Source organism: Erigeron canadensis, chromosome 2 (assembly GCF_010389155.1).
Source record: "Erigeron canadensis isolate Cc75 chromosome 2, C_canadensis_v1, whole genome shotgun sequence".
Taxonomy (NCBI): Eukaryota; Viridiplantae; Streptophyta; class Magnoliopsida; order Asterales; family Asteraceae; genus Erigeron; species Erigeron canadensis.
Genome location: NC_057762.1, coordinates 32,628,930 through 32,643,998, shown reverse-complemented (window position 1 = coordinate 32,643,998; position 15,069 = coordinate 32,628,930). Strand labels below are relative to the sequence as shown.

The 15,069-nt window shown below is 31.6% G+C and overlaps 1 protein-coding gene across 1 annotated transcript; it reads left to right on the top strand.

The window, feature by feature from the left end:
* The first annotated feature begins 2,897 nt into the window (after positions 1–2,897).
* Positions 2,898–8,639, top strand: LOC122588404 (probable galacturonosyltransferase 14). Its single transcript, XM_043760509.1, has 6 exons — positions 2,898–3,488; positions 4,002–4,057; positions 4,183–4,338; positions 4,983–5,573; positions 5,846–6,148; positions 7,853–8,639. The coding sequence occupies exons 1-6, from the start codon at positions 3,284–3,286 to the stop codon at positions 8,132–8,134; spliced, it is 1,593 nt and encodes a 530-aa protein (XP_043616444.1). The 5' UTR covers positions 2,898–3,283; the 3' UTR covers positions 8,135–8,639.
* The last annotated feature ends 6,430 nt before the right edge of the window (positions 8,640–15,069 follow it).

The window sequence follows — 15,069 nt, the reverse complement described above, 5'->3', positions numbered from 1 at the left end:
TATAATTTACATTTAAGTCTTGATGAAACTTTAAAAAATATAGACATTTTTTTATATATTTCCGAGTAAAAAGAATATTTTGAAGTAAAATATATATAGCTATATGCATTTTGTTTATCAAAACTATAAAAAAAATGTTGTAATAAATAATCACATAGATATTTAAGAGTGGAATCAATCCATTTCGTTGCAACTCACTGATGATCTTACGTTTTTAAAAAACTTTCATTAATATGTCCGGGTTCAACCCAGGCTAATTAGCTAGTACCAAAGTATAACAATATCATGTTTGTTTTACTATTACTATAACCTTGTGTGATATATTTAACATTTTCCATAATTTGTAATAAAAGAAAAATTTTAGGACAAATTAAGGGTTCTTATTAGTAACTTATTATATATATAAAAATTAATACTTTATACATCAAAACCATTCCCTAAGCTTTTTCATAAGAGAAAAAAATCTAGATATCTAAAAACTATTTTCAATATACGAAATACCCAATTTTTTTCGAATTCACCAAAAATACCCAAAAAATCGCAAGACTGCAAGGAGGAGTTGCGGATCGCAAGGAATCCTTGCGATTCGTAAGCAAGTTTTGCGATCCGCAAGGAGTTCTTGCAATCCGCAAGCAAGGCTTGCGATTCTGACTTTTTTTGACTTATGGATAAGATTTTTTGTGAGATTTTCTTGTACTTGTTAAGATGGCAATCAGATTTTTATGTACTTTTTTTACTTATGAATTTACCAACAAACTTTCATCATAAACAACACCATAATTTTTTGTTTCTTTCAATTTGCAAAGTAAAAGGTATGTCTTTCTTAGCTAATAAGTATTTAGTATTTAATGCCGTTGCAAAAAGTGGCAAACCACGAGGACCAATCTTGTATTTACAATGTTGAGAAACAACTACTGAAAAGATACAAGGGTTTTTGAAAGAACAGTACCAACTATCAATAATCCAGCCAAGTAAGGACCTGTATAAAGTTGAAACTTTCTTTTATCTCTAGTCAACTAAAAAACATGTTTGCTCAAAAATATTTATCATCGAGTTTCTGTAAGTTTCAAGCACTAAACAATAAAATATTGACCAGTTTACACCTCTGACTCGAGTACAGTAATAACGTGGTCTATTTTCTTGATAAAACCTGTTGAAATTACTATTTAATGAATTTTAATCTTAGCTTTGTTATTAGATTTATGTCTTTACCATGATCAAAGAAACACTAACAGTAGCAAATTTTTCACTTGTTAAATAACAATTTTCCATAATGAAAACATAGAAACCGTCTCAGTTCTAAGTGACACACTAGTACCTAAGAAGACTAAGAGTTCAGCCTCAAACTTCCATCCTAACTCTACATTTCAAACAAATACTAAATACTTATTAGCTAAGAAAAACATATCTTTTACTTTGCAAATTGAAGGAAACAAAAAATTATGGTGTTGTTTATGGTGAAAAGTTGTTGGTAAATTCATAAGTAAAAAAAAGTACATAAAAATCTGATTGCTATCTTAACAAGTACAAGAAAATCTCACAAAAAATCTTATCCATAATTCAAAAAATGTCAAAATCGCGAGTAATTTGTCTTATAGATTGTCATTAATAAAATCTTATATAAAAGGGTAATTTGATGAAAACTCTTTGATCCCATGTATCATTTGGTACCCACTAATCCATCAGTCAGGCTAATGTCCAGGTGATTATCAACCACTTAATACACTTAATAATCTCCTGATTATCTCAAGTTTGCCTTTAATAAGACTCGAACCCAAAACCACACCTAAAAAGTGACGACTAGTGGCTACTAGATATTAAAACCTTATATTATACCAGTATTATAGATAAATAAGTAATTCTTAGTTGTTTCGCATAAAGTTATTTAACCATACATTTCCAATCTATTTTTTTAATTCATAGTTTTTTTATTTTGACAATTATAGATTATAAAAGAAGTCGATGTTATTTAGTTTAGTTTTTTCACAGTTAAAAGTTTCATTAGTATCTCTATACTAAATAAAAGACAATTGTCTTTCAAAAGTAATTTTAGAAAAATTGTGATGTGGCAAGTCTACATTATTTTTTAAAAAGGTCTTTATTTTAATTATGATGTCATAAATAATTTAAAATATTTTTAATTAAAAATAGCTCACTAAATACTTATTTAAAATTTATGTTATTAAATTTTTTTATAATTATTATGTTTTGTAATTCATCATCTCCATATCGATTTATAATTAATAACAAAAATTACATGCATATTTTATAGTTTTATAGGTTTATTTAAACTGCCAGGGTTGAACCCAGGTAAATTCGCTAGTATTGATTTATATTTAAAAAAATTCAACTATTTTGTTTTTTCACATATAAAATATGAACTATAAACAAAAAATGTTATATAATGTTAAAAAATTAGACTAATAATCATCTTAATAATTAAAATATGAGAAAATGATTTATCTAAGCTTAGGTATTGCCACTTTAAAAAAAGTTATAAATTAAACCTTTGAATTTGATAAACATACATTGTCTCCCCTGAATTTTATATAACCTCCCCTGAATTTTACATAATCCCCCTGCTTTACCTAACATATCCACTTAAATTATAACATTTTGTTATAATCAATAGAAGAAATAAAAAAAAAAAGCCCGAATGAATGAATTAAACATTGTTAAACCATAATTGAACATTGTTAAACCAATAATAAGCAGTTATTAAAAACTTGTTAGGAAAATGAAAGCCTACGCAATAATAAATTAATTTCATATTCTTTCTCTTTCTGAAACAAGAAAAAAAAGAAAAGGAAAGAAAAGTCAAATCTATGAACATCAACAAATCATAATCATCATCATCTTCTTCTTTACACAAAGAAATCATTCATTCATTCATTCATTTAAATTCAAACATTTTAAATCTCATTTTCCTTTCATATCATCATTATATAAATAAATACACATATACATACAACCTATAGATACCTAAAATCCCTTATAAAACCCCTAAAAATTCCACATTTCCGAAATCAATCCAATCCAATCCAATCCAATCCAAAACACACACACAGAAAAGGAATCAAGTTATTTTTTCAATCACCTACCAATATATACATACAAAAGTTTATATCTATATAATACGATCTGATTTAGTATTAAGATGAGAAGGAGATTAGTAATAGTATTGAAACAGATGGATTTTAATGTCGGTGGGGTTTGTTACTGTGCAGAAGGAGCTACAGTAATAGTGATATAGGAGGAGTGTGTGTGTATATATATATATATTATGAATAATATTATAAAAATAATATCCAATAATGGAATGTTATTGTTCATTACTAATGAGTTGATGAAGATCAGAAGTGGTCATCGACATATTTCGTTTCGTAATATATTTCATACGATATTAATCCTGGCTTTTTTACTGCCTTTTGTTTTTATTCTTACTGCTGTTATTACTCTTGAAGGTGTCAACCACTGCTCGTCTATCGGTACGGCGCTTTCTTTCTCTTTGTTATAGTGATGTGTGGTTTTGATTGTGATCTTGCTTTAGTTTATTGCATCGCCGTAGTTATGATTTAGATGTAGGTTTTGGTTATTGGGATCTCGTTTCTACGTTCAGTTAGCAGTCGTATTTAGGAATCACTTAGTAGTTCCGAGAAAAAGTTTATAGTGTAACCAATTATAGGTGATCGTTGGTCATTGTAGGTGTTTCCGCTTCCTTCATATTCGTTACAACTTCTATGCTCTATCATTTGTTTCTGTTTTTCACTATTCTTGTATCAAACTCTTATGAGCATGCTTCCGTACCCCCCTCCGTGCCAAATGTGATATGATTTTGCCGAGTTCAATATTTGTGATCATTGGCGTATCTTTCTGATTTTTCATTATTGACCTATGCTTTGGTGCTGCATATCTTTATGAATTCCTCGCCTATTGCTTCTGATATTACATTTGGGAGTCAGTAGCTCATTAAAGTTTTTTTTTTTTTTATCTTGCATCAGATTGTTTAGGAAGACGTTTGGGGCCAAGGCTTCTTGGGAGGGGAGATGATTCGAAGGTAATATTACTTGATATCGTCTTTTGAGTGTTTATTTATCAGTCCAAACTGCAGATCGTTATTTAATTGTGTAGAACATTATTTTATCTAGCACATCTTAAACAGTTTGATGTTGATGGTAACAGAGGTATCTTACAGAATTTTATACGATTCTTGAGCAAGTGCATTATGAAGAAGTCCCAGATGATCTAAGGCTTCCTGATAACTTTGATCAACTTGTTTCAGAATTGAAAAGCAACACATATAATGCTAAAGAGTTTGCATTTATTTTGAAAGGAATGGTATGTCAACTCAAAATATGTCACATTTACATGTTTTAGCTGTTATGTATTCCTATATTTAGCTGTTGTGTGTTTCTATGTTTTAGCTTATCCAATTATCATAATTTCTGCTTTGTATTTTGAGTATTTGCATAAATTGGTAATAATTTTCTGTATGATTTCTGAATGATTTTGGTTTTTTGTAACAATTATATTTTCACTCATAAGAGCAACTTCCACATTTATCAGTTGAAATGGCTCAAACTTTTTTAGCTTTTGCTTTCGGGTAATCTGACCTGGTTAGTCGTTTACTCTATTAAAATGATGATGTGGCAACTGATTTATTAGTACGTTTGATGATGTTGATTTTTCTTGGACTTCACACCTGGAAACTGGCTAACTTAACGTATCACCCTAAATGAATACCTTTTCTTTTAGAACTTGACCCACCCTTCTTGCGAATCCAAATGAAATTGACTACCCAAAAAATCAGATCCAAGTTCGTTTCCCTATAATGCAATAGCGCCTTCTACTTCTGTAAATAGTAGACTCTCTGTAAACAGTGAGATCATTTACTCTGTTTCCGTTTATCTGAACACATCTATATTTGTCCATGTTCTTTTATCCGGCCAAGCCTTTTTTTAATTGTTAATAAACTCTGACAGATGGAAAGGTCTGAGAGGGAGATCAGAGAATCTAAATTTCAAGAACTAATGAACAAACATTTTGCGGCAACATCAATTCCCAAGGGCATCCATTGTCTCTCTTTACGTTTGACTGATGAGTACTCTTCTAATGCGCATGCACGGAAACAGTTGCCTCCGCCGGAGCTACTCCCACTTCTTTCCGATAACTCCTACCAACACTTTTGTGTGTTTACTGATAATATTCTGGCAGCGTCAGTTGTAGTCTCTTCAGCCGTTCGATCGTCTCTTAGGCCCGAGAAGATTGTCTTTCATGTAATAACTGACAAGAAAACTTACGCAGGGATGCACTCATGGTTTGCATTAAATCCCATCTTCCCGAGCATTGTTGAAGTCAAAGGTGTTCATCAGATTGACTGGTTGACTAGAGACAATGTTCCTGTTCTTGAAGCCGTTGAAAATCATCAAGGAGTCAGAAATTACTACCATGGGAGTCATGTAGCCGGTGCCAATCGCAGTGTTACCTCACCAAGATTATTTGCCTCTAAATTGCAGGCTAGAAGCCCCAAATACATATCTTTGCTGAATCATCTTCGCATATATTTGCCAGAGGTAATCAGAAGTTGATGGTCTATGTAGTTTGTACAGTATTATATATACACTCTATGTACCTTCTTCCATTCATTTGGATTTGGAGCCGAAACTTTTTTCTATCAATTATACTAGAGTTGGCAAGATGAGCGGGTGGGCAGGTGGGGTAATCAGATATTATATGTTTTAAGTAAATAGGGGTGAAATTACCACCTCTAATTTATAATCTCAGTACTTTTTATATCCGGTCGGTGTATGTATTGCATTACTTATATAAGCTATGCTATTCGCAGCTATTCCCGAACCTTGATAAAGTGGTTTTCTTGGATGACGATATTGTAATTCAACGTGATTTGTCACCACTTTGGGATATTGACCTTCGTGGGAAGGTTAATGGAGCTGTCGAAACTTGCAAAGGTGAAGACTCGTGGGTGATGGGCAAGCGGTTCAAAATCTATTTCAACTTTTCTCACCCACTTGTAGCGAAAAGTTTGGATCCAGAGGAATGTGCTTGGGCTTTTGGTATGAATATCTTTGATTTACGTGCATGGAGAAAGACTAATATAAGAGAAATATACCACTCATGGGTGAAAAAGGTAAGCTACCAAATATCACTAGTCTAGTATTCTGATTAGTGATTATGATGTCAAAAAATACAAGTTTCTTAGTATGAAGAGGTATTCTTTGTTATCATATCTGCATCATACGAAATCAGCATGCTTAGGAAATGCAATAATTAAGTTTAGTTACCCTGTTTTGGTATGAATATCTTTGATTTGCGTGCATGGAGAAAGACTAGTATAAGAGAAATCTACCACTTGTGTGTGAACAAGGAAAGCTACTAAATATCACTTGTCTAGTATTCTGATTATGATGCCAAGTAATACAAGTTTTTTAGTATGTAGAGGTATTCTTTGTGTAATAATGCTAAATCATGTATAAAGGTTAAGTGTGTGTGAGAGAGAATGAGCGAATATGGAATGTATGGAAATTATATTAAGAGTGGTAACCATACAAAGGTTGTGGTGGAGGGGTTTATATAGGGAAACATGTTACACTTAACACCCTTCCTTAATTACATCAAAGTCCTCCCCTAATTACAAACTAACCCCTCCATACTTAATTAAAGGACAAAAGTATTACATATATACAAAACTAGCACTAACTAATATATTTATGCTAACACTTTGTTATCAGAGCATGCAATACGTAAGAGTTAATTACCCTGTTTTATATGCCCCATTTGGTTTTGTGACCACAAGTATAGCTGTAGCATGTGTTCAGTGATCGTGTAATCACACCAAAACCTTTTTCTTCTATCCCCTGTTACCTATTGAGTAGATACCCCAATCAAATTTGGATCGATTTGTTATATGTTATATGTATGTCGGGAAATGTCTGCACTTGAAGTACCTAAGGTTGTGCTTAGTACTTGTACTTCAATTACTAAAGAGTAAAGACTTCTTCTAATTTTCTATCATCATATTTCTAGAAATATGAATGAGCTTTTTTTTTATATCACTGGAAATCTTTAATGATCTTATTTTCGAATTTGGAAAGTACATGAAAATTCTTTAAAACTATAAAATTCAATTTTACCAAATGTAATAATAAGTTGGAAAATGATGTTACTGTTTTTAGGAACTTTTTATGAAAAACACGGATTTGATAATGAATCTAGTTTTTCATTTTTCATAGAAAAGTAATCTAGTTTTTTAGTTTTCATAGATAAGTTTTTTAGCAAAAAAGGGATTTTTCCACAACACAGCCTAATGATGGTCTTTTCTGAAGTGGCAAAAAGACTTGTCTCCTGGGTTGGATAACTTGCAAGGATTGAAACTTATATCTAGTACGGCCATAAGCCCGTAGCAGTTTGTTGGGTTAACCATCTGACATTGTTTGTTTCTTTAACAAGTTAATGTGTCAAATGCGGTAACAAAGTTATACTGATCAATTATTAGTTCAAGTTGTCAAATGGTTGTACACATTGTTTATAGGCTGGGTGAGTTTTTTCTCCTTTTAGTTCTAATCAAGGTTCTAAATTGCACTAGCTTGACCCATTGGACATATAATGCAACACATATCAACCCATTGTTAGGTAAACGGGGAATCTACCATTTTTGTGCTGTTAGTTAAACCATTATGCATAATCTGCGTTTATAGGGTATGGTGGTGATCCTGTAATTTGCTCTATCTACTCATGTGTTTGTGTGGACCTCTGTTGATTTTGGAGTACTAATTAAACCAAAATGTATTCGCTAATGTGGCCATTTTAAAAAAATTTCAACTATTGTCTGCAGAATTTGAACTCAAATTTAACATTGTGGAAGCTTGGAACACTACCTCCCGCCCTCATTGCATTTAGAGGTCATGTTCATCCGATTGATCCGTCATGGCACATGCTGGGCTTGGGCTACCAGAACAACACAAGTATTGAGAGTGTAAAGAAGGCTGCTGTAATTCATTACAATGGCCAATCGAAACCGTGGCTAGAGATAGGCTATGAGCATCTTCGTCCTTTTTGGTCCAAATATGTCAACTACTCCAATGATTTTGTCAAGACGTGTCACATTTTGGAGTAGTCAAAGATAAGCAATTTATAGAATATCGTCAACATATATTGAAAAGATGGCAGTGCAACTCTTGAAAAAGCTTGGCTGTGGACCTTGGGGCCCAAATCAATAGCAGCATGCTCTCGACCTGTAGCACAACCGTTTCTTTATTCAGACAGTATTTAACCCTCTCGATTAGGAGGGTGATTGGGTATACGTTAGTTGATAGGATGAAATAATAGGAATCAAGTATGGGGCTGAGTCGAAGAATGCTGTTTGCCTGAAAGTACCTGAGATTGAGAAGATGAATGTCCTTAACTTTAGCCCAATTAGCTTCAGAAATGATATGATTCTTTATTCCCATATAAAGTTTTGATTTTATATAATTGTGCTATTTTAGTGGCCATAGATGGTTGGAAATTGTTTTGTTACGGGAATATTGTAGCGGGAAACATTATTCATAGGTTATAAGTAGTGGCCATGTACTATTCATGAAAAGCATTTATAATGTGCAGTTGATTCTTTTTTATCCCAACTTTTCTTCCTTTGTTTATTGTATAACATGAATATCGATTTTGTGCCATTAACCCTTTTGTGTTGTTTATAGCATCCGTGCTTTCTTCATTGCCCCTTGAATCTTCTGATAAAACATATTTGTTTATCAATGTACTATATATATGGTCTCATAAACGATGCTTTTTGTCATGTGCATATAGTATTCGTTTATGTGCCGATTGAAACTGACTGATTTTTTGTTACTTCTGATTTTCAAGGCTCAAGTATGAATGTATGATCTTTATGAGAACTCCAACATCTGTTGGAGAGCATGCAAGGCGCGCATTCTGCTTAGCAGCGCATAAGCATTTTGTAAGGTATACGTTGTGTCTCCAAGTGTGCTAGAAACCCGTCATACATGTATTTTATCTTGTCAAGCTCGTTTACTTGAAGCTGGTTGCTTTGGGTTATAGATTAGATCTCTAAGAGATTGAATGGATCAAGCTTAAAAACTTGATTGAATATGGAACAAGCAGAAACGAATCGGGCTAGTCAAATGGGTTCAACGTCAACCACGTGTTGTTGAAATGCGTTTAACCTCTTTTTAAGTTGGTTTATTCCATCATTTTATCTATCTTATTACCATCATGTTTACATTTATACTTACATCAAATTTTCATTTTTTTTCAAAAAGAAATGGATGCAAAACGTATGCAGGTAATCCCAATCCGACCATTTTTGAGTGTGTTTTCTTTTATAGGTGCTAATGTGTTAGATGAAAATTGGAGAGTGTAATAAAAATATGTTGTCTACTTGAGGTACCAAAAGTGAAAAAATTGATAACTTGAGGTATCAAAACTGTAATTTTTTCAGAAAAAAGGGGGTCAAAAGACTAAAATACCCCTCATGTGTTTGTCACGTGAAGGCGTTAACGGCAAGATTTAACGTCGTATGAACGTGGTACGAAAACTGAAAAAAACACAAAACTTTAAGTATGAAACCTGTAATTTTTTGAGTTTGAGACTAAAAGTGCAAAAGTTGCCAAGTGAAGTATCAAAAATGTAATTTTCTCGTGTAATTAACGTACTCATGATAATAAAAATATCTGAAAGATAAGTTCCATTATATATATTGTTCAATTAATTCATCTTCTAATTACTAATCAATCTGGGCATCTGGCAAAAGAGGCAAAGTACCAAGCTGACTTTTATAATACAACTGCCCATTTTGTACAAAGCAAGGTCCAAGTGATCGAACCAACTACCATTAATATATAAGGTGGCTCTGGCCCAGACTTCGTTAAACGATTGATAGATGCGACTAAATTAACATATATAGCAAGCAACAAATTAATGATTCATGGAGCGTAAAAGTGAATCTAAAATCTATACCCGGTCAATTAAACAATTTTCTTTAAAAGGTACGTAATTGCGTTAAACTTCCTAGACAAATGGCTATAGAGACAGGGTAACAAGTACATTGAAATAAATTAGGATGCATATATAAATTATGTTGCTAACTTGATACTAATAAAACCACTATAACAACGAAATACTGTAGAAGATAAGGACTAGTCCCATACAAAAACCATATATAGTCTTGGGCATGAATGAAGAAGTTACCATTCATTCAACTTTTAATATCAATCACAGGCATGATATGATGATTAGTTTCAAAACATATATCCAAACATCACTTGTGTTACTTAGAAAGAACCTATCTTCTCGACGTAACGATGAGTATACACTTGCTTGTATCTGGATCGTTTTTCAATGTCGTCGGGGATAGAGAATAATTGTGAAACTTTGGTCCAGAATATTATACCTCTTGATGTTATTCAGAGCTTTCACCACTAGGAATGTATCTTCTTCTTCTTCTTCACCTCCTCCCATGACCACATCTAAGACTCTGAATGCATTATCGTTTCGGCTGTATTCATACGCCATAAGACGACTAGATTTAGCATAGTGCAACCATAAGACGACTAGATTTAGCCGGTTTATTATATGAATTGGACAAAGTAAGAAGTTGCTTAAATACAATGAACAAAATTAATGTACACCGCTTCTCTTATATTAATTAAAGAGAATTGTTTCTAGAACTTTTTTCTTTATGTGGCATGCTAACATTTTTTGTTAAGCTATTTTCTACAAATTTATGCTGTCATAATTGTTTTTCTTTATTTTCAAAAACTCTTTAAGCTCTTTATTTTCTTACAAATTATTTTTCTTAAGCTCTTTAACTTTAATTTTATATCTACCATTGATTTATGTTAGTTACTTTTTACTTTTTCATCACCCTAATCAGTTTATATATTAATTTTCATCTTTATAAGTATATTTTTTTCTCCATATCAAAAAATATACCCGTAATAGATTGACAACAAATTACATACAACAACAACGATACTCAATCCGGCAAAAGCCAAGTTTGGGGGAGGTAGAATGTAGACAACCTTACCCCTACACGAAGGTACAGAGGTTGCTTCCAAAAGGATTTATGGCCAAAAAGAGGCAAAAGATAGAGTGTAAAAAGTTTAGTAGCCATACATGTCGATCGAATATAGTCTGACTACATTACAACTAGAGAAGAATAGCAGACATCACATTACACACTTTAGCGCAAAATGAACAATACATAGTAAAAAGGGCATTTAAACCTATTAAACATGTCCATGTGCATACAACCAAGCAGGAATCCAACAATTACGAGCGGTATGTGTAAGAACTCCCCTAAACCCCCTCCCAGCAAGCCAAAGAAGCAAATAGGGTTGAACCAAACATACATAAGTCTATATATTTGTTCGTTTTAACTTTTTATTTAACCAGCCCAGGTTGAACCCAGGTTTAATAGCTAGTTATATACTATAACCATTCATCTATACTTAATTACATTATGAGATACTAATCTCTAATTTTTTATTTTTATTTGGGATTGGCACTAGTTATGTTGCATGTAATGAAGTCAAATTTTTCCTAAATTATTAAAAATTACATTTAATGCTCATTAATTTAACTTGATAATTATCATTTTTACATGAATCATAAATATCTAATTAAATATTTAAGGAAAATTTGGCTTCATTAAATGCACCGTAGCAAACCCTTTTTGTTTTTGAACAGCAAGATACTAATCTCTATTACATTTCACTAATAAACTATCTTGCTTATTGCAAGTAATAGATATTATCTTAACGTGGTATATTGTTTAAGTGATAAATATTATAATACAAGTACATTATTATTTAACAATCAATTCTGTTGTGAATTACATAATATGTGTGATTCATTATTAAGCATATATGATGTGAATAATATTTGATGTTCTCTACATGTTCAATCAACTAACTGAAATATTGGCTAATGGGTTTGGGTCAGAACAAGTAATTTTAAACATGAGTCATATGGGTTGAGTCAGGTTTGATTAAGGCATCAATACTTTTAAGTTTTATTTTTCATTCATCTGATTTTTTATGAATAATGGATGTGCTAAATAACACTACTAGAAAATCTGGAATTTCCGACGGCCAAATCTGTCTCAATTCCGTCACTAAACTCACTTTTCGACGAATTTTCAACGGATTCTTGCCGACCCAAAAATCACCCTTGATAAATTTTTTCAACGGATTCTTGGACGGCCCTAAATATTAGCAACGGATTTACGATGGCAAGTTTTCCGACGGATTTGTGACAACCTTTTACCGACGGACACCTTTTCGGACCGTTTCTCAACGGACACTTTTGCAACGGATTTTGGACGACCTGTTTAGCGACGGACACAGTTTGTGACGAATTTGCGACGGCTGACAGACACGCTTTTTGACCGATTATATAGAAGAGATGTCGACAGAATATTATGTTCTTAGTCCGTAGCTAAATATTTAACACAGTTTTAAAAAAATTATGGTAATAAATCAACATCATTTAAATTAAACAAATGAAAATAAATAAATATTTATTTATAACAATAAAAACAAAATAATTATTTAGCTTCTCTGAAACAAGTGTGACCAATTTACTTAAGAATGAGTATATAATAAATTGAGTATATAATAAATTAGGGAAAAATTTGTTGAATTAGGAAAGCTATGGATTTTTATAATTTGATCCATTACAATTAAGGATGTAAATGAACTGACCAGTTCATGATCTGTTAAACGGGAAGTTCGTTTGTGTTCGTTCGTTTAGTTAGTTAAACAAACATGAACACAAAAAACTGTTCATTTAATTAAATGAGCGAACTTGAACAAAGCCCCTATTCGTTCATTTACGTTCATGAACGTTCAATAATATGTTAGTGAACGTTCGTTCCTTTATGTTCGTGAATAATCGTTCGTTTATGTTCGTGAACATCTATTCATTTATGTTCGTTAATATACAAATACCTAATCAATTATACTTAAAAAAATAGTGTAAATATATAAATATTTATTTTTATATATAAATGTGTATTTAATTGTCAATACCTAGTTATCTATACTTTTTTTTAAAAAAATTAAATGTGAATACTTCTTTTATATTAAAAAACATTTGATCATGTGATATTGGGTTTGAAGTTGGAGCTTTTAACCCTATTTTTTTGGAAATGAAAGGATATAAACCTCTTTTTGATTAGAAAAATGTTGTATATTCTGTATCATAAGTGGGAGCTTTCCATAACACTTTTAGTCGATAGATATTTTGTAATCTTGAGTTTAAAGTCTAATATCTATGACTATTTGTTTGTTCATTGGTGTTTGTTTAAGTTCGTTCGTTTGTGTTCATTCTTTAGTGTTTGTTCAGTAGTATTCGTTTGTTTATGTTCGTGAACATTCGTTCATGAACACAAACGAACGAACATGAACAAACCATTATCTTTGTTTATCCGTTCGTGAACATAACATAATGTTCGTTTATCCATTCATGAACCGTTCGTTAATTTAAGCGAACAAACATAAACAATGTCCCGTTCGTATTCGTTCAGTTCGTTTACGGCCCTAATTACAATCCATTATTCTATAATCTTATTTCATCGAATTCCATTCCTGTAAAAACAATTATTTTATAAATTTTGTGAATTAAACAACTCCTTAATAATTACTTTACATCCTTCACAAAAGAATGATGAACTTTGTGGTCCTATGATTTAACACTTAGAAAATGAAAATGCAAAATAAGATAAAGGGAGGGGACCTTTTGGAAAGGAGTGCCAATCCATAACCACATTCCTTACATTATAAAGAACGAAAGGATCCAAGGAAATATATTACTGTACCTATATTATTTTTAGTAATAATCGATTTGGCTAATAACATTTTATGGGTTTTTTTTAATACGTATAAAAACTCATATAATTTGTCATTAAATTAAATAGGTGAACTTTTATATGTAAAATATCAGTTTCTTTAGGCATATTATTGACCGCTTCTAAGGTGTTATAAGCCAAATTTTATTAAGTTATAACAACATTGTTTTTAACAAGGATAACGATACAAAGAAAGAAAGCAAACGATGAATGTATCAACTATCAAGTGTGCCCCATATGAAAAAAATATCGTAACTTTGTTTCCTACTCTCCTTATCTTTTGTTGATAACATGTTCAATGAATGGTGGCAAATGTTAGTGGATATTCTCCCGAGATCATAAAGTTTTGTAAAAGTTATTATTGTCCTTAATCTTACAAATTAACATAAAATATTAGGCTATTCGGAGTGGGGCGTGTTTCTCCTTTTTTTTGCCCAAAACTCGCCCAGAACACCGCCCCCCTTACCCCCTCCAGGCGTTTTTTTATTTCTCTCCCAAAATCATCTTTGACCAAGCTTTGGTACCTACTCCCTACTCCTTTCCACCACCAATAATGTGACAAGTGTCGCAACTCCCCCAACCTCAAAACTTGTCTCACTCCTCCCTTTTTCCACCAAAACTCTCTTGCTTACATGGCGTCACATGGCTTTTATCCCCTCCTCTCCAACTAGCTCCATTCCTTTTAGCCTTATTACAACACTAGCTAATAAACTCGGGTTCAACCCGGGTATATTAATTAAAATTCTTTTAAAAATATAAAGATAACTATATATGACATAATAAATAAATTAAAATCTTTTTAAGAAAAACTATGAACATGCCACATAATATTTTTTTTAGAAATATACTAAATTAGTTAACATAATTTATGTTTTATATATATATTTATATCTATATATATATTATAACAGTAGGAATCCTAGCATTCTAAAACTTTCCTTAATCTTAAAACTATGTTAAAATATTGCCCCATAAGCTTTCTCTTATGTGGCATCTCCATGTTAATTTGAATTTTTATTAAATAAAAACTATTAAAAAATTGCAAATGTCGTAGATGTTTATAGACAATGATAATACCAAATCCTATACAAATATTCAAAATCTTTTTTTACATATACAAAATATTATATCAAACTATGATTATGAAACAAATTCATTATTTTTTTATTCTTTATTTATTATATTTT

Coding starts and splice junctions, on each gene's coding strand:
- LOC122588404 (XM_043760509.1), top strand. CDS start 3,284: ATGAATAATATTATAAAAATAATATCCAATAATGGAATGTTATTGTTC. Junction 3,489..4,001: donor CAACCACTGCTCGTCTATCG/GTACGGCGCTTT, acceptor ATCTTGCATCAG/ATTGTTTAGGAAGACGTTTG. Junction 5,574..5,845: donor TTCGCATATATTTGCCAGAG/GTAATCAGAAGT, acceptor TGCTATTCGCAG/CTATTCCCGAACCTTGATAA.